Source organism: Zingiber officinale, chromosome 1A (genome assembly GCF_018446385.1).
Source record: "Zingiber officinale cultivar Zhangliang chromosome 1A, Zo_v1.1, whole genome shotgun sequence".
NCBI lineage: Eukaryota > Viridiplantae > Streptophyta > Magnoliopsida > Zingiberales > Zingiberaceae > Zingiber > Zingiber officinale.
The window spans coordinates 64559922-64582298 of NC_055987.1; the positions used below are offsets into that span (position 1 = coordinate 64559922).

General features: G+C 43.3%; 1 protein-coding gene across 1 annotated transcript in view; it reads right to left on the reverse strand.

Annotated features, from left to right (window-relative positions):
* The window catches only part of LOC122025711 (PTI1-like tyrosine-protein kinase 3), a 36767-nt gene that overhangs the window by 9668 nt on the left and 4722 nt on the right, over positions 1-22377 (reverse strand). The window contains exons 3-6 of the mRNA XM_042584564.1: positions 15969-16216; positions 15707-15833; positions 14979-15252; positions 4100-4232 (exon numbers count right to left, since the gene is read on the reverse strand). Of these exons, the coding sequence (XP_042440498.1) occupies positions 4100-4232; positions 14979-15252; positions 15707-15833; positions 15969-16216 (782 nt within the window). The remainder of the gene's footprint in view (positions 1-4099; positions 4233-14978; positions 15253-15706; positions 15834-15968; positions 16217-22377) is intronic.

The following is a 22377-nucleotide window of genomic DNA, read 5'->3' on the forward strand; positions in this document are numbered from 1 at the left end:
TCGGTCAACCGTCCATCCCTCTCGGCCTTCAGCGCGGCCTAAGTATCCTTCAAGTTTTGAGCCAACACCCGAAACTCTTTATTCTTGATCTCCAGATCTTCAATAGCCCGAAGTTTCCTGGTGTTGGCCGAATGGATTTTGGCTTCAAAGGTATTGGCCTGTTTATTAAGCCGAGCTATTTGGGTGGCCTGCTCGGCGCTTTTTCCTTTCTCCGCCTCTAGCAGCTCGGCGCTCTTAGCCAGATCGGCTCATAGTTGAGCCATATCAGTATTCATCTGCTCCCGCCGCTCTTGAGAAGCGGATGATTGATCGCCCAACGCCTTCAGTTGCTTAACTTCCTACTCCAAAAAAGCAAGCTTTTAGCACATAGCCAGACTCTCTACCCAATACTCTGAATAACCAGGAAAATATAAGCGTCGATCAAAAATAAATTAAGAAAATACAAGACCTACCCCAGTGGACATTCGGGTGTACCTGTCCGCGAGCGCCCCCGGAGGCATGACCACTGCACGGGCTCGGGCGTCAACCCATATCTGTGCAAGCAACCCTTGAATGATTATCTGGTGCTCGAGAGCTCGAGCTTCAGCGCCATCCAACTCACGTCATTCCTCGGTCGGAAGATGGAGAATCGCCGTTATATGGCGCTGGCCGCTCGGGGCTGATTGGGCCAAGGTCGCTCTGCCGGACGGCCGAGATGAGGATGCCGGACGAATGCTAGATTTTGAATTTTCGATGGTGGCGGCATGAAGACAACTGGCGGCGTGCAAATGGTTCCATGTGTCCGATCAAACGACGTAGGGGGAACAGTCGTCAGAGTTGAAGCTAGGGTCGAGGTTTCACCCCGCTCGGCAGAAGGGCGCGGGCCAGTTCTGGTGGGGGTCCGCACCACCGAGGAAGTGGATCGCGATGAAGTCTCCGCTCGACGCCTCTTGGACCTTATCAGTGGTTCCCCAGATGAGGCAGAATATGACACCCTCTCAATTGGAATCACCGGCAGCCACTCGGAGGGAGGGTTCGACGCACCAACCGCTCCACCGATGGGCGTCCGGCTGGCTATCCCTTCGCTCACTAAAGCTGGAGCCCCCTCGCTCTCGCCATGCGGGTCTTCTTGTGAGATGATCGGCCGAAGACTACTGCTCTCCAGCTCGGTCATGGCCGCCGCATTGATCTCAACGTCCGCAAGCTTGGCCTTTTTGGCCAAATGCGCACGCAGCATGATGTCAGCTGCAAAAGAAGAAGAGAAATTAGTTATAATCAAAAGAAGAAGAGAAATTAGCTATATACCTAGGCTGGATGGAAGAAATGTGCGGATCGGACTCAAGCCGAAAACGTAGAGGACACCCTCCAGCAGCAACTTAGTGCTTGAAGTTGCATTGAGGTATAGTCCGATCGGCTCTTGTACTTTTTTAGTGGAGGCTGACTCGCCACTTCGAGCTGCCAGTCGGTCAGGAAGTCTGACCGCTGAGGAAGGCCCATAAAAAAGTACTCCCTCCAATGCTTGTTAGAGATCGGCATTTTATCGAAGAAAACTAAGCCCACTTGGGCTTGGAAAAGGAAAGTCCCCGACTCGGGCAATTTGAGATAATAAAAATAATGAAAAAGCAGAGGAGTGAGAGGAATGTCGTGCAGACAGAATAGAACCACTACCCCGCACAACAGCCGAAAGGAGTTCGGCATTAGTTGATGAAGAGAGATGCGAAATATTTACATATGGCAGGAAAGATGGGGTGGATTGGAAACCGCAGACCGGCGGCAGTCAGACGGCGGAGCATTTGGTCGATCGGAAGGAGAAGGAAGAACTTGGTAATCGAAAGGAAACTCATAGGCGGCTGTCAGGCTCTCACCGTCGCCGGCGTCAATCCTGGACTAAGTAGAGGTGTACCAAGGCCCAGAGACGGCGACGGGAGGCTGTGAAGAACTCACCATCGCAAAAAGCAAAGAAGACAGCAAAAAGATGCGATTGGAGGGAAGGAAAGCTTACTGGGATGTCGCCGAAGGAGCAGGAGAGGAAGGATATTGCCGAGAGACAAAGGTGAAGTATCGCCGAAGAGCTCAAAGGTGGAAATATGCAAAAGGAGAAGGCAGCGAGCAAGGGTTTATAAACCCCAGGGCGGGTCGATCGAGGTCGTCCGATCTACGGTCGAGGAGATCAAGGAAGAAATCTGGCCGTTGAATTCAAAGCGCCAAAGGTCACATCACCATAGGATATCCGCCTATCACGTCAAGCGTGCAGTGGCAGCAGGAGGGACACGTGGCACTGCACCACGGGATGGCATTTAATGAAGGTAATTAAGAGGCATGGATCGGGTGAAAAGCGTCATTGACAATTTGTCCAGCCAGTCGGACTTACAGCCTCCTTCGACTAGACTTGAAGGGGAGGCATGTGATGCGGCGATAAGAAGAGGCCCACCCTACAGGGGTTAGTTGCCATGATGGAGGTCAAAGTTAGGGCGGTCAACGTTCAGGTCTCATATGGCCAAACGGATGATAATCGTTACGACCAAACGGATGATAATCGTATTGGCCGGTCAGGCGATCAGGCCCCCGACCGGGAGGATAAGGTTCCGGTCTGACCCCACCTTTGACTCGGGGAGGTGTCAAATAGCCGACGCTCAATGGAGTGGTGTTGGACGCCGAAAGGAGAAGGGGACAATATGCAGAATGCTAGCCGAGTAGCTACCCCGCTCGGCCAGGCAACAGGACTCGACACAGGCGCAGCAAAGTTATGGCCGAGCAGCTACCCCGCTCGGCCCGACAACAGGATTCGGCACAGGCGCAACGGAGTTCCGACTGAGCAGACGCAGCACAGGCATAGCGAAGTTCTAGCAGAGCGGCTAACCCACTCGGCCTAGCAACGGACCCACTATGTTATCTCTCGACATCCTTTTGGGAGTTAGTGTCGCTGACACCAAGCATGGTCGACAAGAAGATCGTACGACGAAAGCTGCCACTGTCACATGAAAGATATGCTCGGCTTGTTAAGGTATTGTGTCAGATACTTTAGTGGCAAGTCTTTTCAAGGGAAAATTCGAGAAGCGTCCTCGCCTGGGGAAGTATGCAAGTGCGCTACAGGAACTCTATATAAAGGGGGTTCAAGCATTGGCGGAGGTACACGATATACACTATTTGCACTACAGTGTTCATTCTTATTGCTCCGCCTTCTACATCATCGTCGGTGACTGACTTGAGCGTCGAAAAGCCAATGCCGGGACCCCTTCCCTGGCTCGACACTGACGCCATTTGTTTTGCAAGGCGGAACGAAGTCTACGGGCGGTCAGCAAGACCTCCACATCCCCATCTTTCCATCTCATCGACTTTCGGACAAGATCAGTAATCATGTTTAAGAGATGTAGGCTCAAGTCAATGATGACTAATGCTAACAATGGATATAGACAATGTTATATATGATAATGATTACAAAGAGTTTATATTAGTGATGGTTGTGGAGGGCTTATAATATAGGGGTAATTGATAGCAGCGAGGAATCTCGCTCTAATACCATGGTAATAAGAAGTTGCATCCTAATTCATAGGAAATCAGAGAAAAGAATAAGCGAATATTCACTTCCACAGGATTGACCTCCAATTGCCAAAACAGACTCTTAATTCATAAAGAATTAATTCAATAATTAATTTCTTGATTATTAGTCAAAAGCTCCATGTTTATTTATAGGCATCCAAGAAATGCCTTGTTAATAATAAAAAGACGTTATAATAACTATCTCATATTCAAAACAAAATTGACTTGTTCTAATTAAATTACTGTAAAGATAATAAGGTTAATAATTATAAGTTGAAAAAGTAACTTGAATAACTTTCTTTTGGGATTGTCTCAAATCCATAGATTCTCTATTATTTCATGCCGCATACAGATAATTAATAATTTTAGTTAAAGGAAAAGGCATCGTTACGTTTTTCAAGTTGCAAAAACAGGCTTAAAACAACCATCATTTTTTATCTTTTTTTTTTTTTTTTGCTATCAATATGTTCATGTTCATTTTCATCACAAATATTAAATTCATTATTGATCCTAAGACTATGTATATTGAAACAAAATAGATATAATCAAGTGATATAAAATAGTAAGAGTGAAATTTTACCCAAGTGACCAGACTTTGCTGCCCTTTAGGCATTGTATGATCCACAGGTTTCCTACCAGTCAACAATTCCAAAAGAACAACACCAAAACTATACACATCACTCTTTTGTGTCAATTGGCCTGTCATAGCATACCTGCATATAATTGGAAAGACAGTTATAATTAAAAGGCATAAAATTCAATGTGTTATCATTTTGATCTGTCTCATAAAGATAGAGCTCATTGGAACGTTCATAAGCAAGTTAAATTCTACTAATGTTACCCTTTCAACTACATTTTCAGTTACACCATATAGAAGCCATGATTAGCCAACTATTATATATGCCATGGTCAAGAATAAACAGCTACAACAATGATTCCTCATTGATTATGATCATTGTCTGAAAATCATAAAAACAGAAAGCTAGGAATGTGATTATTGTGTTAACTAGATGTAGACCACGCTTCGATCTAGAAGCACAAGAAACGTCAGTGCCGAGCCAGGGAAGAAGTCCCTGACGTTGACCCTCCGACACTCAAGTCAGTCAGCGGCATGAAAAAAAAGGTGGAACATCAGTAGCACAAGCGTAAAATAGTGAATAATACATACCTGCGCCGCTGTTGTACGTGACCCCCTTTATATAATGTCCTGGTGGGCGACGTGCGCACTTTTCGAGGCATGGGCACGTTCTCCAATTGGTCGTGGGAACGTCCTCCGATTTATCCGTCGTACAATCCGCTTGATAACCATGCCTCGTGTCGACGGCATTATCTCCCAAAAATATATCCAAAGACACGTCAACGTTCCCGTTGATCGGCCGAGCAGGATAGCCGCTCGACTAAATACTCCTCTGATCGGCCAAGTACTCCTCCGCTGGGAAGGACTCAGCTACTCTTCCATACAGCGACGAGTTTCGATAGTACGTTCTTACCCGATCGGAATAACATTTCGGTCATCTCCAAGCTCCTTTGCTCCGTGACGAACTTTTGGTGATCTTGGCTGCACGGGCACTTCGCTTGGCCCACCTCTTTGTCGGTCAGGCGACATATGTCGGTTGGCCCCTGACGTAGGGCTCCGTTCGACCACCCTTTAGTGGGCCCGTCGGTCTTCTAACGTTGACCTCCACGTGGATTGATATCTTCCTCCTTTGACCCACACTTAAAGGCCTCCTTTATCACCGCATCACAAGCCTTCCCCTTAAGTCTATTCGAAGGAAGCTGCGAGTCCGATTGACTTGACAAGAAGTGCCTCGAGTGACCTCCGCCGATCGAACACTCTATGTGCTCTGGATGCTGGTCGGATCATATCTACTAATCGTCGTTCGAGCATAATGAGCGGTAAAGTTTAGTCGTTGATTCGGAGAGCTAACTCGTCGACCGGCATTTCATTTCTATGTTCTCGAGTTCCCAATCGGTTTACATAAACTTCGCCGTTCTGCTACATTTGTTGAACTTGGTGTGTGACTAATTCTCAGATCATACCTCATAAGCTTGGTGGTGGATCGGCCTTTCGACGATGTGATATTCAGATATCTGTGTCGCTCGGGAACGTTGATGACTACACTTAACGAATTTTCTCTTTTCCCTATGCTCTCTCGGATGAGTGCCCTGTGATAGTGGCTGACGTCGTCCAAATTTCTAGAAGACCGTGCAAATATCTGATCATTATACTCGAGCACACTGCCCATGCCTTTTAATTAAACTTCATTAATTCTCCGCTATAACCTGCTAACATGTGTCCCACTTTCTACTGCACGCTCGATGTGACAGGTGGATATCCGTTAGTGATGTGGCAAGTGCCTTTTTAAATTCTACGGCCGGATCTTCTCCTAGTTTTGCGCAACCCTTGATCGGACGGCTATGGGCGATCGGCCACAAGGTTTATAAACATCTCGTTGCTCGCCGTCGTCTTCACCATGTCTTGCATCCTCTTCTTCGAGCAACCTCTGCGACGTTTCTTCTCCCCTTCTTCTCCGGCGACCCTTTTCAGTAAGGCTTTTCTCTTTTCCTTTATTGAATCCGCGTGTTGTTTCTTCTCGATTCCTTCGTTTTCAATGACCAGTTCCTCGCAATCCCCTATGCCCATCCCTAGGCTCTAGTATACTTCTACCGAGTCCAGGTTTAATGGGGACGATATAGAGAAGATGAAATCCACCTACCACTTTCCATCCGATTATCAAGTCGTTATTCCCTTCGCTTACGACCGGTCACATGAACCACCCGTCGATTTTCTGTCTTTCTTTAAGGATCAGTTTAGTGCAGGTCTCCGATTTCCCGTTCATCCCTTCTTTCCTGCCGTCTGTAAATATTTCCACATCTCCCTTCATCAATTAGTGTCGAACTCCTTTCAGTTATTGTACGGGGTAGTAGTCATCTTCCGCCTGCACGGCAGAGAGGAGCAAGTGCGCCGAGCAGGCTTCGCAGCTGGTGAGGCTCAATAAGTAGGTCAGTTCCTTTGAGGCGAAGGTCAATTCGGCCAACGCTATGAAGCTCCGAGCCATTGAGGACTTGGAAATCAAGAACAAAGAGGCTCAAGTCCTGGCCTAAAATTTGAAGGAGGCGGAGGTAGCTCTGAATGCGGAGCGGGATACCCGATCGGCTGAGCAAGCAGCAGCGCAAGAGCAGCTCGCTGATAAGGATGCCGAGTTGGCTTCTATGAAGGCCGAGCTGGAGGGCTCCCGAATGGCTTTGGAAGTTATCAAGGTGCAGAGTCTAGCCGGTTCAAGATTCTGAAGTAGGATTACCTCCGATCGGACCCCTTCAATGATCGGCTCACCGACCAGGCGCTCCGCCTCTTCGACCTCGCCATTAATGGAACGCTCAACCAACTGAAGGGCGGTGGCTATATCCCAACTGCATTGACCAATAAGATCATCAGTCGGGACAAGTTGACTGAGTTAGCCTGATGATGTGCTCGATTATCTTGAATGACCCCCGCCCACTAGGAAGCTCGCCTCCTTTTGTACTGCTTCTGGTTATTTTGTAAAAATTTTCCAAATGTTAATGCATGATCGCCCATTCGGCGAATCTTTGTTTAGTTGGTTTTAACAACATTCCATCATACGTTTCTTCCCTTTGTTTGATTTTGCACTTGTTAATAAATGTATTACCGCTCAGTTTAAGTAGGACTATGAACCACTTATCACTTTGCAAAAAAATCACTTTGCAAAAAATCTCTAAGCATGGCTCCTTGTACTCCCGATCGTCAATGTAACTGGCTGCTATGTTGTCGGCGTAATTATTTCAGCCCAGCCAAACGGCGTTATTTTAGCGGAAAATTACCGCTTCTAGGAGTAACATGTTTCCTTACCAGCCTTATTCTCGGCTTATATATTCATTGATCAGCTTTATTTGTCGTGGACTTGGTTTTAAAGCTACCGCTCGACCGATATTCGTCATAGACTCGGATTTATAGTTATCGCTCGGCTGCTGACGAAGACTGGGGTTTATAATCGTCGCTCGACTGTTGAAGGCATAGAAGAGATTTATAGTCGTCGCTCAACTGTTGAAGGCGTAGACGAGGGTTTATAGTCGTCGCTCGACTGTTGAAAGCGTAGACTAGGGTTTATAGTCGTCGCTCGACTATTGAAGGTGCAGATAGGGGTTTATAGTCGTCACTCAACTGTTGAAGGCGTAGACAAGGGTTTATAGTCGTCACTCGACTGTTGATGAAGATTACAGTTTATAGTCACCGCTCGACTTTTAAGTTGGTCGAACGACACAAGAGTATGGAACACTTAGGATTTTCATTCATTGTCTTCCTACATCCACAAGACCTAGACTTACACAAGTACATTCAGATATAACCACGCACCTCTCACCTGACCCTATATGGTTGGAAATGATTTGCGCTCCAAGGCCGCTCGAGCTTTCACCCATCCTCGTCCTATAAGAAGTAGGCTCCCGAGCGGAGCTTCTGAATGACTTTAAAAGGTCCTCCCCATGGAACCTCCAATTTGGTGATGTCACCGACCGGTTTTACTCTTTTCCAAACCAGGTCGCCGACTTTAAATAACTGTGGGATCACTCTTTGGTTGTAGTTCTGCTTTATGCATTGTCTGTACGCCATCAACCGAGCAGCGGCTCGGCCTCTACCCACTTTGAGATGAGCCTGCGAGGGATGTCGAACAGACATAGGATATTTTGTCATATGAATTTGATAATCATGTGTTCAGTTATCTTGGCTATCGGCTCGGCCTCCACCCACTTTGAAAAGTAGTCTACTACGATGAGCAGGAATTCTTGTTGACCGGTCGCCATTGGAAATAGTCCAACGATATCCATGTCCCATTGGTCGAACGGACAAGACAAAGTGGATGTCTTCATCTCCTCAATCAGTCAGTATTGGATGTTGTAATATTTTTTACACGATAGATAGGTGGTCATTGTCTAAGCGGCATCCTCTTGCAGTGTGGGCCAAAAATATCTCGCTAACAGGATCTTTCGGGCCAGCAATCTGTTGCCCGGGTGACTTCCGTAAGAACCCTGATGCACTTCTTGAAGGGCGTACTTGACGTCCTCCGATCCGACACACTTGAGCAACAACCTTGAGAAAGCTCTTTTATACAACTGGTCTCTAATCAGAGTGAACGATCCGACCCTCTTTTTCAACAGGCGAGCTTTTTCCTGACCGACTGGAATGCTACCCGATCGAAGGAACTCTATCAACGAGCTTTTCCCGTCGCTCTGGAAGTTTATTCCATTCATCCTGTCAATGTGCACCACTAGTGAGACTTGCTTGATCGGCTGCTCTATCATGATCGGTGACAATGAACTGGCTAACTTAGCCAACTCATTCGCGATCTGGTTGTCCGAACGGGCGATCTTCTGTGTAACAACTTCTTGGAAGTTTGCCTTCAACTTCGCGAAAGCTTCTACATATAGTCTGAGTCGGGAGCTGCTTATTTCGAACGTCCCCAATAGCTGCTGAGCGGCCAGCTGAGAATCCGAGTGGATGATGACTTTTGCAGCTCCGACATGTCGAGCTGCCTGCAAGTCGGATTTTAAAGTCTTGTACTCAGCTTCATTGTTTGTAGCCAGATAGTCTAGCCGCATGGGCAATTGCATCCTGTCCTCCCGAGGCGAAATCAAGAGAATGTCAATCCCGCTACCTTGTCAAGTGGATTATCCGTCTACGTATATTTTCCAAGTCGCATCTGGCTCGGCGTTCCGACCTCAGTGACAAAATTTGCTAAGGTCTGGGCCTTGATCGTCGTCCTGCGTTGATATTGTATGTCGAACTCACGCAGCTCGGTTATCCATTTGATCAGTCGTCCGGATGCCTCTGGGTTGAAAAGGACTCTTCCCAAGGCACTTTTGGTCATCACGACGATCGGATGTGATAGAAAGTATGGACAAAGTCTCCGAGCGGCGAGTACTAGCGCGTAGGCCAATTTTTCGAGATAGGTGTAGCGGGACTCTGCATCTTTTAATATATAACTCAGAAAATATACAGGCTGTTGCTCAAAGCCGTTCTAGCGCACCAACGCCGAGCCAACCACATACTCAGTGGATGACAAGTAAATCATTAGCGGCTTGCCGACAATGGACTTGACCAATACAGGCAAAGAGGTAAGGTACTCCTTGAGCTCTTCTAGTGCCTTATCCCATTCCGCGTCCCACTAGAACTTAGTCGCTCAACGCAGTATCTTGAAGAATGGTGAATCCGGTCGGAGAACTTGGAGATGAACCTTGATAGCGCGGTAATCCGTTCGGTCAGCCATTGGACCTCCTTCAAGTTACGAGATGGGGGCATGTCCGTAGCGCCTTCACTTTGCTCGGATTCACCTCGATCCCCTATTCGGTGATAATGTATCCGAAGAAGCGCCCACTCCTTGCTCCGAACTAAGGGTGTAATCGAGCCGAGCCAAGCCGAACTCTTAAATGTTTGAGTTTAGCTCGTTTATAATTGAGTCGAGCTCAAGGTTTATTTAACGAATATATTCATGACTCACGAGCTTATTCGAGCTTTTATCGAGCCTAAACGAGCTTAAGAAATATAAATTATAAATTTAAATATTCATTAAAAACTAAATTATATATTTAGAGAAAATTATAATATTCTTATTAAAATTTATAATTTTATTCTAATAAATAAATTTAGTATATTTGTCTATATGTTTAATAAGTACATTGTAAAATCTATAAATTCAATATCAAAACTATTATTTTTTTATTTAAAAGTTGATTCATGATCTTAACGAACATGTTCACGAGCTAACGAGCCGAATATTGTGAAGCTTGAGCTTGGTTTGTTTATCTTAACGAGCCTCCTTAAACGAGCTCAAAAGAACTTTTATCGAATCGAGTTTCGAATAGCTCACGAGCGGCTTAATTCATTTACACTCCTACTCCGAACAGGCACTTATTCGGGTTCAGCTTTATTCCATACGCCCTCAAAATATAGCAAGTTTCTTCGATGTCTGCACAAAAGTCAGCAGCTCGAAGGGATTTTATTAAGGTTATCGACATATACCTCTATGTTACAACAGATCTGGCGTCGGAACACCTTGTTCATCAGTCTCTGGTAGGTGGCGCCGGCATTCTTCAGTCCGAACGGCATGACATTGTAACAATAAGTTCTGTCTGTAGTAATAAAGCTGACCTTTTCTTGATCCTCTCGACCGAGCGGCACTTGGTGGTAACCTTGATATGCGTCGGACATACAGTGGAGTCCACCATCTAATCTATCCTGGGTAGGGGATAAAAGTCCTTCGAGCACTCCTTGTTCAGATCACGAAAGTCGATGCAAACTCGTCATTTGTTGCCCGACTTAGAGACCAGCACGACATTGGTGAGCTGGTTGGGAAACTGAACCTTGCAGATGTGACCAACTTTAAGCAATTTTTCTATCTCCGTCCAAATAATCTGGTTCTGCTCTGCACTGTAGTCCCTCTTCTTCTATTTCATAGGCCGAGCGTCCAGTCGGACGTGAAGCTCGTGCTGAGCTACACTTGGCGAGACGCCCGAGAGCTCGTGGGTCGACCAAGCGAACATGTCGTGACGCCTAAGGTACGTGACCAACTCTGCCTTCTTTTTCTCTGTTAGGTCGGCAGCGATGAAGGTGGTGGCCTCCGATCGGTTGGGATGAATCTGGACTTCCTCCTTTTCCTCATAGACCAGCGTGAGAGGTTCTTCCCTGATGTCATTCACTTCCAAGCGAGGGGTCTTCCTGCAACTCTTGCTTCGGACTTGACAATCTCGACGTAGCATCACCGAGCGGCCAGCTGATCGCCTTTTACTTCGCCCACCTTGTTGTCTACATGAAACTTGATCTTCTGACAAAAAGTAGACACCACCGCTCAGAACTCGTTAAGGGTCAATCGACCTAATATAACATTGTAGGCGGACGGCGCGTCTACCACAATGAAGTTTGTAATCCTTGTCCTCTTGAGCGGCTCCTCTCCGAGCGATATGGCCAGCCAAATCTGGCCGATCAGCAATACTTCATTGTCTGTGAACTCGTAGAGTGGGGTCGTCATTGGCTATAATCCACTTCGGTCAATTTGCAGCTGGTCGAACGCCCTCTTGAATATATCAACAAAGGTCTAGTGAATATTATAATTAGTTATTACCGCTCGGATGATCAGGGCGTCGTTGTGAGGGATCTCCACTCCCTCTAGGTCTCGGGAGCCGAAACTGATCTCAGGCCGCTCGGCTTTTTCCTTGCTATATCCGACAGCATGTATCTCTAGGCACCGGGTATGCGACTTCCTCGCTCGATTTGAGTCACCACCGGTCGACCCACCTGCGATCATTCCAATCTCTCCTCGAGCGATGTTGTTTCGGTTCTCCTCCTCCGGAGTCGAGGTTCTAGTCCGCTCAGCAGAAGCTCGGGCGGGACATGCGTTGTTTTTCCTTTGAGACTGATGATGACGTCGCTCAAATGCCACTCGATCGCCATATCGCCGCTTCGTTGATCGGCGACTCTTATGTCGATCGAGTGATGGTGACCGATGACGATATCCTCGAGGAGCCGATCGGCTCGCAATTGGCGTCAAATCGTAATAATCGCGCGTGTTGTGTTGCTGAATGATGGAACAAGCAAAACATTAACGTCCATACCTTTCCCTTCGCCGCCTTTAGGCGATTGGCTGCCACATGCTGTACAGCTTGCATTCTAGGCTCCTAGTGTTGCTGTGCACCTCCCGCTCGGGGCCCCTTAGGTGGCTGAGGGCTGCTAGGTGGTCGCCGTTCAGGCGCTCCTACGGGCTCGGCCAGCACCTCCTTTCTTCTTGCAGCTTAGGCCTCTTCCACATTTATGTACTCCGTGGCCCTCTTGAGCAGGTGGTCGAGGTCCTTCGGCGGCCTCCAGATGAGTGAGCGGAAGAACTCTCCTTCGGTGAGCCCTTGGGCGAAGGCATTCACCAATATTTTCGAGACCGATGGAATATCCATGGCCACTTAGTTGAAGCACTTGATGTAAGCCCTCAGTGCCTCCTTGGGCCCTTGTTTCAAGAAAAATAGGTTGACGCTCGTCTTTTGGTAGTAGCTGCTGCTGGCAAAGTGGTGTAAGAATGTTGCTCGAAAGTCTTTAAAGCTTTGAATCGAGCCAATCGGCATTTGTCTGAACTAGCGCTGCGCTAACCCAGAAAGTGTGGTGAGGAAGATCCGACACTTCACCCCGTCGTTATCAAACTGGACCAGGTGGTCGTCTGGATCGGTCGTTCCGTTATACTCAGCGATCATCAACGGGGTGTAGTGCTTTGGCAGAGGGTCGTCCAAGATTCCGTGAGAAAACTGTTGATTGATCCGCTCGGGCAAATCATCATTGCTTAGTGCTTTCCCTTTATGTGTGTCCCGAACGGGCGCGTCATCCGAGGAGGATCCTCGTTCCTTATTCGCTCGGCCTTACTCCTCTGCTGGACTGTGGAACAGTGCTCAATGGAAGTGGGATCGGCGCGTGGGGCGTGTCTCCGTATGTGCTGGTCGGCTTCTTACTCTGTCCCCGAACGAATACATGATCCGCTCAATCTCTATATCCGACTGGATGACCCGCTGCTAAGGCCGCGAGTTCCTGTAACTGTGATCGGCCAGCGCCTGTTGCTGTTATTACTCCACTATTTTTGCCGCTCGGGCTTGTATCAGCACATCCAGCTCCTCTTTTGTAAGAGTAACCATGGCAAGTCGTCCAGCGTCCTCTATCTTCGCGTTTCGGATTCAGGATACGATCCCACAGACGGCGTCAATATGATCCTATCCGAAAATCATAGAAACGGAAAACTAGGGATGTGGCTACTGCGTTGATTGTACGTAGACCACATTCCGATCTACAAGCACAAGAAACGTCAGTGTCGAGCCAAAGAAGGGGTGCTCAGCGTTAGTCCTCCGACGCTCAAGTCAGTCATCGGTACGAAAAACGTGGAACAATAGTAGCACAAGCCTAAAATAGTGAATAATGCATACCTACGCCGGTGTATGGACCCCCTTTATATAATGTCCCGGTGGATGACGTGCACGCTTTTCGAGGCGTGGGCACGTTCTCCGCATTGATTGCGGGCATGTTCCCCAATTGGAACTGGACACGTGTTCATGGACACGTTCTTCAATTAGTCGTGGGCACATCCTTCAATTTGTTCATCGTACAATCCGTCTGTTGACCATGCCTCGTGTCGATGACATCATCTCTCAAAAGTATATCCAAAGACATGTCAGCGTTCCCGCTGATTGGCCGAACGGGATAGCCGCTCGACTAAGTACTCCTCTGATCGGCCAAGTACTTCTCCGCTCGAAAGGACTCAGCTGCTCTTCCATACAGCAACAAGTTTCGATAGTACATTCTTACCCGACCGGAACAACGTTTCGATCATCTCCAAACTCCTTTGCTCTGTGACGAACTTCTGGTGATCTTGGCTGCATAGGCGCTTCACTTGGCCCACCTTTTTGTCGGTCGTGCAACATATGTCGGTCGGCCCCTGATGTAGGGCTCCGTTCGGCCACCCTTTGGTGGGCTCGTAGGTCCTCTGACGTTGACCTCCTTGACTTTAACCTCCACGTGAATTGCTATCTTCCTCCTTTGACCCACACTTAGTGGGCCTCCTTTATCACCGCATCACATTATTTCATTAAGCTTAAGCATTAACAGCACACAAATTTTAGTGGCTTTATGCCACAATAAATATTCTGAGATATCTAATTTTTTCAATGTAGAAAAAAGGTAAGAAACCTAAAAATACTAGACTATTCCAGTTCACGTACACAATTCAACTGCCCTATGTTGGCTATCCATGACTGTTAATTTCGCAATAGATGATTTACATTTTTTTAAGAAATATTTTCACAATCTGATCACCCAATGATCATACTGAAAAATCAGTAATCATCCAGAGAATAAATCTTAAGACCATTTTCCAAAGACCAATACAGTTTTGTAATTTATAAATAGAGAACTTTATAATTTACACAATTAAGAAAGTATCATCCAAGCACGTTCACATAAAAACATTCTTTGTTTTTTTGATGATTATTCATTCTCATTAGGGGGTAATTAAATATGGCAGATAAGGTAAATACTTCTCAAATAACTGGTTATTAAAAATTATAGCTTTAAAAAAATACAATAAGAGTAGCAAAAGTAAATGCTTCTCGAATAGCACATCAGCACATGTCTTGAAGTGCAACTTAAAGATTAACCATCTATAAAAAGATTCATTGTACTTGAGAGGACAAGCATTATCCTAAGAATCTAGTCAAAGGATCATGCTGATCGAGGCTGCCTTGAAGCAGGGCAATGTTAGATGAAAGAAAAACTTTAGTGGGCTATGTGCGTAGCCACCGGGTAATTCTATACGTGCACCACATTTTCTTAGGCATGCAGTTAAGAACACCAAGCATCATTCTGGACTAGCATAAATAGTTAAATACAACCATGCAATAAATAAATATTCAGGTCAAGTAATTACTCTGGTGCATGGTAACCGAAGGTTCCTAACACTCGAGTAGAGTGAAGACGAGCAGCCATGTCAGGAGCCTGATTTGAAAGGTTAAAATCTGCGATTTTGGCTCTGAAGTCCTCGAATAGAAGAACATTACTTGATCTGATATCACGATGTATTACAGAAGGTTGAAACCTCTCATGTAGATACTCAAGTCCCTTTGCAGCATCAACAGCTATTCTAACTCGTTGCATCCAATCTAGCACCGGACCAGGTTGTGCGCCTTGAACTCCCTTTCTGCCTGAGTTTTGGTGCATACATGAAATTTTTATCATTTTTATGTATAATACTGCGTAGATGAAATTTTTTATGTATAATATCTGCCTGATAGTCAAGGATTCAGATACCAGTCTTATATTGGCTTAGGCGCATGGTCAGGCTACTACTGTCAGGTAAATGCAAGCCGTACAAATCATTACCATTTCGTAAAAGTGCAATAGAGCTCATTCTATCTCAATATGACTAGAGAATTAGCAGAATATTAATACTTAGCAAGCACTTAGTGGCCACTACACTTGTCCATGTTGGACTATATGTCTGGAGCACCTAGTCTTCAGCAAATTTTGAATCAAAAACAATATCTAGTTATCTACTGTTATGGTTCTTTGAGGAGACTGCTATCTGAATCCATCTTAAGAAGTAACTGAAAAGAACATCAAAGTTGACAAAGTAGCAGACAAATGCCATAGTCATACCATGCAAAACGTCATGTAAAGAGCCCATAGTTGCAAATTCATAGGCCAACAGACGCATATTTCCTTCCACACAGTATCCCAGCATTTCAACAAAATTTTCATGCTTCAATCTGGATACAGTAGCAACCTGAAAGCACAAATAGATACAGAAAAATATTGGATTAGATAATGATGCTGAATGGGCATCCAGGTGTCAACATGCCAAATCCAACTTTCTAAAAAAGTGAGCAAAGTTAAACATTCATCATGTGTAAAAGATAACCTGAGACAAAAATTCATTTGAGTCATCTTCAGAAGCATCAAGCTTCTTCACAGCAACATGCTTCCCATTGTCTAGAATTGCAAAGTACACCCTTCCATATGACCCTTCCCCTACCAAACACTTTGAATCAAAATTATCAGTCTTCTGTTTCAGTTCCTCTAATGATAATGCAGACAACTGAATAACTGGTGGACCCTTTGCTATGACATTTTTAACAGGAGAAGAATACTTCGAGCCTGTCGGTGGTCCTGGAATAATAGGAAACAGTCTTTCATTATACAACAATAGATGCAAAATCCACTCCACTAGATAAAAAATTAAAGAGTACATGTTTAGCATTAAAGGAACATTATGGTTTTGTATTTCAATAACAAATGGAAGAATAAAAGAAAATGAGAAGACAAATTAAAAAATAAAATATTAAAGGTTATTGAAGTTGGCTATCAAAAAATACAATGACAAGAATTAATTATCAAAGAGGAAATTCTTATCCCCCTCAGCACAAGAACTGCAAATAAAACAACAACTGTTTAGGGTCTGCTACCAGGATCTAACACTTGCATTGCATTCTTGTAAGCCTATATTCCTAACATTTGTTAAGATTGATTAACCACTTAGTTTAATAGCTTCATCTACTAGGGAAGAGACCAATTTATATTTTATATTCATAACACTCTCCCTTAGAATCACAGGTGGGTTGGTGAAGATTTCAACAACAACAACAACAACCAAGCCTTTTCCTACTAGGTGAAGTCGGCTGTATGAATCCGATATTGAGCTCTATCTCCTACTATATCATCATCTATATTTAAATAAATTTTATCTTATTTTATTGTTGCTAACCAAGTCTTTTTTGGTCTTCCTCTTCCTCGTTTGATATGCACATTTGTCATACTTTTACATCGACTAACTGGAGCATTTATATTGACCATCAAGTATTACATCATCTTAAATATAGGTTAGTCAGTTTGTCCTCAATAGATGTAATTCTAACTTTCTCCCTATTATTTTTTCTTATCTCATCCATCTTTATATGCACACACATTCATCTTAATATCTTCATCTCAGTAACTCTTATCTTCTACTTTGTGTTCGAGTCAGCCAACATGCAACTCCATATAAAATAGTAAGTCTAACTGCTATTTTATAAAACTATCTTTTAAATTTTAGAGATACTTTACAATCATAAAAAACATCTTACGTTCTTCTTTATTTTAACCATTCTATTTGTATCATCTATAAGACATCTCTCAATCCCTCCATTCTTTAATAAAAATGATCTTAAATATTTAAATCTTTTGGTTACAGACAACTCGTCCTCTCCTATCTTAACAATTGTCTCATTATTTCTAATATTGCTAAACTTAAATTCCATATATTCTGTCTTTAATCTACTAAGTTTAAAACATTTTCCTTCTATTATTTCCTGCCAAGATTCTAGTTTAGCATTTACTCCTTCACGTGTTTCATCTACCAAAATAATATCATCTGCAAACAACATGCACCACGGTACTGTGTCTTGAATGTGCGCAGTGAGTTTATCCATAATTAATGTAAAAAGATAGGGACTTAGAGTTGATCCTTGATGTAATCCTATTTTTATTGGAAATGGTTCAGTTACTCTGCTTGAAGTCTTTATTCTAGTCGTTACTATTGGTACCCCAAGGTTGTTTTGATGTGATCAAACAAATTAGGTTAGGTCCTATTGTGATTAACCTTATGTCTAAGTGTGCAGGAACTTAGGAGCACAGAATGTGGAGCAAAAGACGCAGCTAGCGAGAAGGAAAGCACGGGAGAGAGCCGACGTGCTCAGTGCGTCTGAGGGACGAGGTGCTGCGGAAAAGTACGCGGACGGACGAGAAGGAAGCGCGTGGCGTTTCCAAGGGACTAGAAGCCGGAGCGGAAGCTTGCTCGAGAAGGCCGAAAGTTGGGTTCGAGTGAGCCCTATTCCGGATGGCCGAAATCACCCAAACGAGCGGAGCCGGAGCTGGAGGCCCGGAGAGAAAGTCAACAAAATGCTAACTTTCCCCTTCGGGGCACCCGGAACCCTTCCAAGCGGCCAGAACCCAAGTTTTAACAGTTTCAATGTGGCCTTTGACCGTTGCGTCGGGGATTGAGTTCTATCCCACTCCAGGCGCCTAGAACCCTTCCAAGCACCCCGAGCAGGGCTATATAAGCAGCCCTGCTCCCAGAAGCTAGTAACAACAAGAATTATTCAAGCAACACTTAGTACACGTTTCTTTGTCTATTTTAGCTTCGTCTTTCTGTGCTTCATTACTGTAAAGAGGCTTCTTCGCCTGAAGGAGAAATTAGCGTGACTTTATTCCTTGGATTAACAACCTCCCCAAGTAAAATTCTCTATGTCTCTGTCTTTTCAGTTTATTTTTTATTTTGTCTATGCAAGTGTTTTATTCTAAGTTATAAGTCCGAGAAAGGTATTTGTTTTGTTTAATTTGTGTAGGTGCTATTCACCCTCCCCCCTCTAGCCGACCTCCAAGGGTCCTAACAAGTGGTATCAGAACGAGGACGCTTTAGGAGGACTAACCGTCGAACGAAGCACACAAGATGGTCGGACCGAGCATCTATCCACCAAAGTTCGAGCGAGAATTCGCGAGCTGGAAAAAGCAAATGGAGGTATTCTTTAAACCGATTTTGAATTGCTTTTAATAATGAAATTCGATTTTGTAGCATCCGAAGGTAAGAAAGAATACTAGTGGATGAAGGAGCAGACCGACTTCGTGACAAACGGCAAAGCAGAGTTCCATCTGCTGAACGTCCTACCGCCACAAGAAGTCAACCGGATCGGCACCTACGACTCAGCAACGGAGCTTTGGGAGAAGTTCCTTGAGCTACACGAAGGGGCATTCGAAGCCAAGCTCGCGAGACGAGATCTGCTAAGAATCAATTAAGCAACATAAAATTGGAAGCAGAAGAAACCGTTGCACATCTTCACTCGAGAATAAAGGAACTAATCATCGAACTCACGAATTTCAGAGAAAAGGTAAGCAACCGGGATTCACTAAGGTACGCACTTAATGCATTTCCTAGAACTACCGAGTGGGCATCATTAGTAGATGCTTATGATATATATCTAAAGATTTAGAATCTGTTACCTTAGAAGAAATGTTTTCAACATTTAAAGTCCATGAAACGAGATGTGCAAATACGAAGAAGGAGCCGAAGAACAACATTGCCCTTAAGGCAAAGATGGATGAACAGGATTCAGAATCTTCTTTCAACAATGACGAAACAGTAATGATGGTAAGACAATTTAAAAAATTATTTAAATCTAGAAAAACTAACCATCTGCAGAGTAGAAAGAAAAGAGCAATCAGATGCTACCATTGCAATGAAGAAGAGTACGTTAAAAATAACTGTCATAAATTGAAGAACAAGGACAAGGGTAAGAACAAGAAGCCCGTCCAAACGAATAAGCACAAAAACCTGAAGGCGACGTGGACGAAACGTCGTCCGAATCAGAGATTGAGGCTTTCTCCGGACTTGCGTTAAATGGTAAGTATTATTATTATTGGAATAGGGGATATAAAAATAGTTATCGTGAGTAGAAACCAGAGTATGAAATGTCGTCCTGTGCTGCCTGGCATGGACGATTTTTACCGTTCCGCCGAGCGGCCGAAACCGGCACGGGAGGCGTCCCCGTCTCAGCGGCGCGGGAGGAGACGCGAGACGGCTCCGGCGGCATCCCGCAATGCCTTCGGCACTGAAAGCGTCATGCGCGACGCCTTCTGCCCCCCGCGAGATCACCCGCGACGGGCGATCTCGCGTACGCAGGTTTTTTTCTTTTTTAATAATTATTTATTTTATTTAATTAATTTAAACAATTCCTAAAGAGGATGTATGATATTTCAAAGAGGCTTTTATAAACCCTAATTAAATTATCCTAATAAAATATATAAGAAATATATTTAAAATTAAAATAAATTAAATAAATTTTATTAATTAATATTCTGAAAAAAATAATGTTTTAAATTTTATTTAAAAATTTTCAAAAATATATAATAATTCTTATTTATATTCTAATATATGTTTTATTATTTTAAATTTCATTTAAATTTTTAAAAAAATTCTAAATTTTTTTTTAAAAATTCTAATAAATTATATTTATATTCTGATATTTTTTTACTTGATATGTTTTTACTATTTAAAATATATATTATTTAATTAATAATTAATTAAATGAATAAATAGTTATTTTATATAATTATTATTTATATAAAGTAATATCTTGTATTAATTTATATTATTATTATTATAGATACTTTCATTTTAATTTGAATTATTGATATATCAATTCCTATTTAAATAAAATTATTTTTAATTATTTTTTCTAACAATATTAAATTATTCAATAATTGAGAACTTATAATAAATCAATATACAATTTATTTTTATATACACAATAAACATATTTATTTTATAATTACTATAGATAAATAAAAAATACCGAAACTTTATCGACACGGCACGATACGATACCGAAATCATATCGTTCCAGTCTGAGACCGAAACCTCGATACGGGTCAAAATTTTAAACCTTGGTAAAAACTAACCAGTTACCCTTTTGAGAACGAGTTAGGTTACTGGGACTATTATTATATTTCTCTTGATACTGATTACTCCTTTGAGACCTTATGTAGTTTGAGAAGGAAGAACTTTGCAAGTAGCAGGTAAGTGTCTATCATCAGAAGCATGAGGAAGACAGTTAGATGGCGACATGCTTGGAGATTAAACTTGAAAAGATTAGGTCTCTCATCGCACTGAGCACGGAGAACTTTTACTTAGGTCACACAAATAATTTTGTATTATGCACATCAATGAAACTACATGATGGGATTATACTGATTTACTAGAGATCATGACGCACCATCTACACAAATCTAGATTGCAGGTTTTTGCTCAAGAACAAGCAAAGGTTTAAGTAAGGATGGCAATGGGTCGAGTTTGAGTCGGATTCTATATCCTCCGTCCTCATACTCATCAGGTATAGAATATCCGATAGATATATCCATACCCATTAAAGAATCGGATATCTTCTATACTTATAATTTTTCTTCTTTCTATCCAACTATTATCATTCAATAAAAACATATTAAAATTAACATCCTATTAAAAATATATATACATAATTAAAAAAATAGATTAAACATCTATATAGCCTCCTCCTCATATCAACAAAAATAGTTAGTGGATTTTGGAAAAAGAAAATTTTCTTTAATATATGTATGTATATATATTATTTAATCGGGTATTCGGGTCGGATATCGGGTATTGATAGTCCCTCCATACCCTCCTCCATTCGGATTGAATATTGGATCCTCCATCAGATTCGGGTGAAATTGTCATCCCTAAGTTTAAGTCTAGGGTGTGATGTGCATAGATTATATATATTTTCATACATTGTGTAACACACATTTATTTGTATTTCATGAACATGATTTATGCTATCGCACCCTATTTTATCATTATATTGTATCTTTTTGTTCGAAGATCTGCTCTTTGTATATTTTCTTCAACAAAATGTATTTTGGAGCGAAAATGAAGTAAAAAACAAACATTGGAGCAACTTTAGAGAAAAGCAGCAAGGCAAGGCCTTGCCTCTTTAAGCACGGTCGTGTTTATCACTAACATGGTCATGCCTCATCAAACATAGTCGTGTTTACCCGAAGTTCCTAGAATCGTGTCCAGCAGAACCCACAACATAATCGTGCCCAAAGGCACGGCTGACAAGCCCAACGCCGAGGTCGTGTCTAAGGGTCGATCCCAACAGACTCCACGGGTAGGTCGTGCCAAGAGGCACGGCTGTGTTAACTTACCCGTGGCTTACACGCCATGGTCGTACCCCTCAGACACAACTGTGTCAACTTACCCATGGCTTACATGCCACAGTCATGCCCCTCAAGCACAGTGTCCCCAACTATAAAAAAAGATTTTCTCCCCTTTCGAGAGTATCTTGAGTTTGGGGCTCTGCCCCTTTTCTTGGGAAAGGGTTCTCCCCTTAGGAAAACTCTAGAACCTCATCCAAGAGCTGCCACGATGATCCATCCACCATCTGAGCTAGGACTTCATCCAAGAAGACTAACGACACATTGACAAGCATCCTCTCTTCTCAATTTCGTGTTTTGGATTATAGAATGTTATTTTTCTTATCTCTCAGTTGTATTTCCTACGCTATATAGTAGATTCTCCAATTCTAAGATGTAGGGAGTAATTATGATATGATGTTGATGTATGAACTATGTAATTTCTCATTTCCATGTTCAATGATATGTGTATGACTTGTTATTTTGTGTTATGCCTTGTTCATGTTTGACGAAATGTGTGTGTGATAAATGCATTTAGATGTAAAGAATTGATTACCATGTAGAGAAGATGCTTTGGATTGTATAAC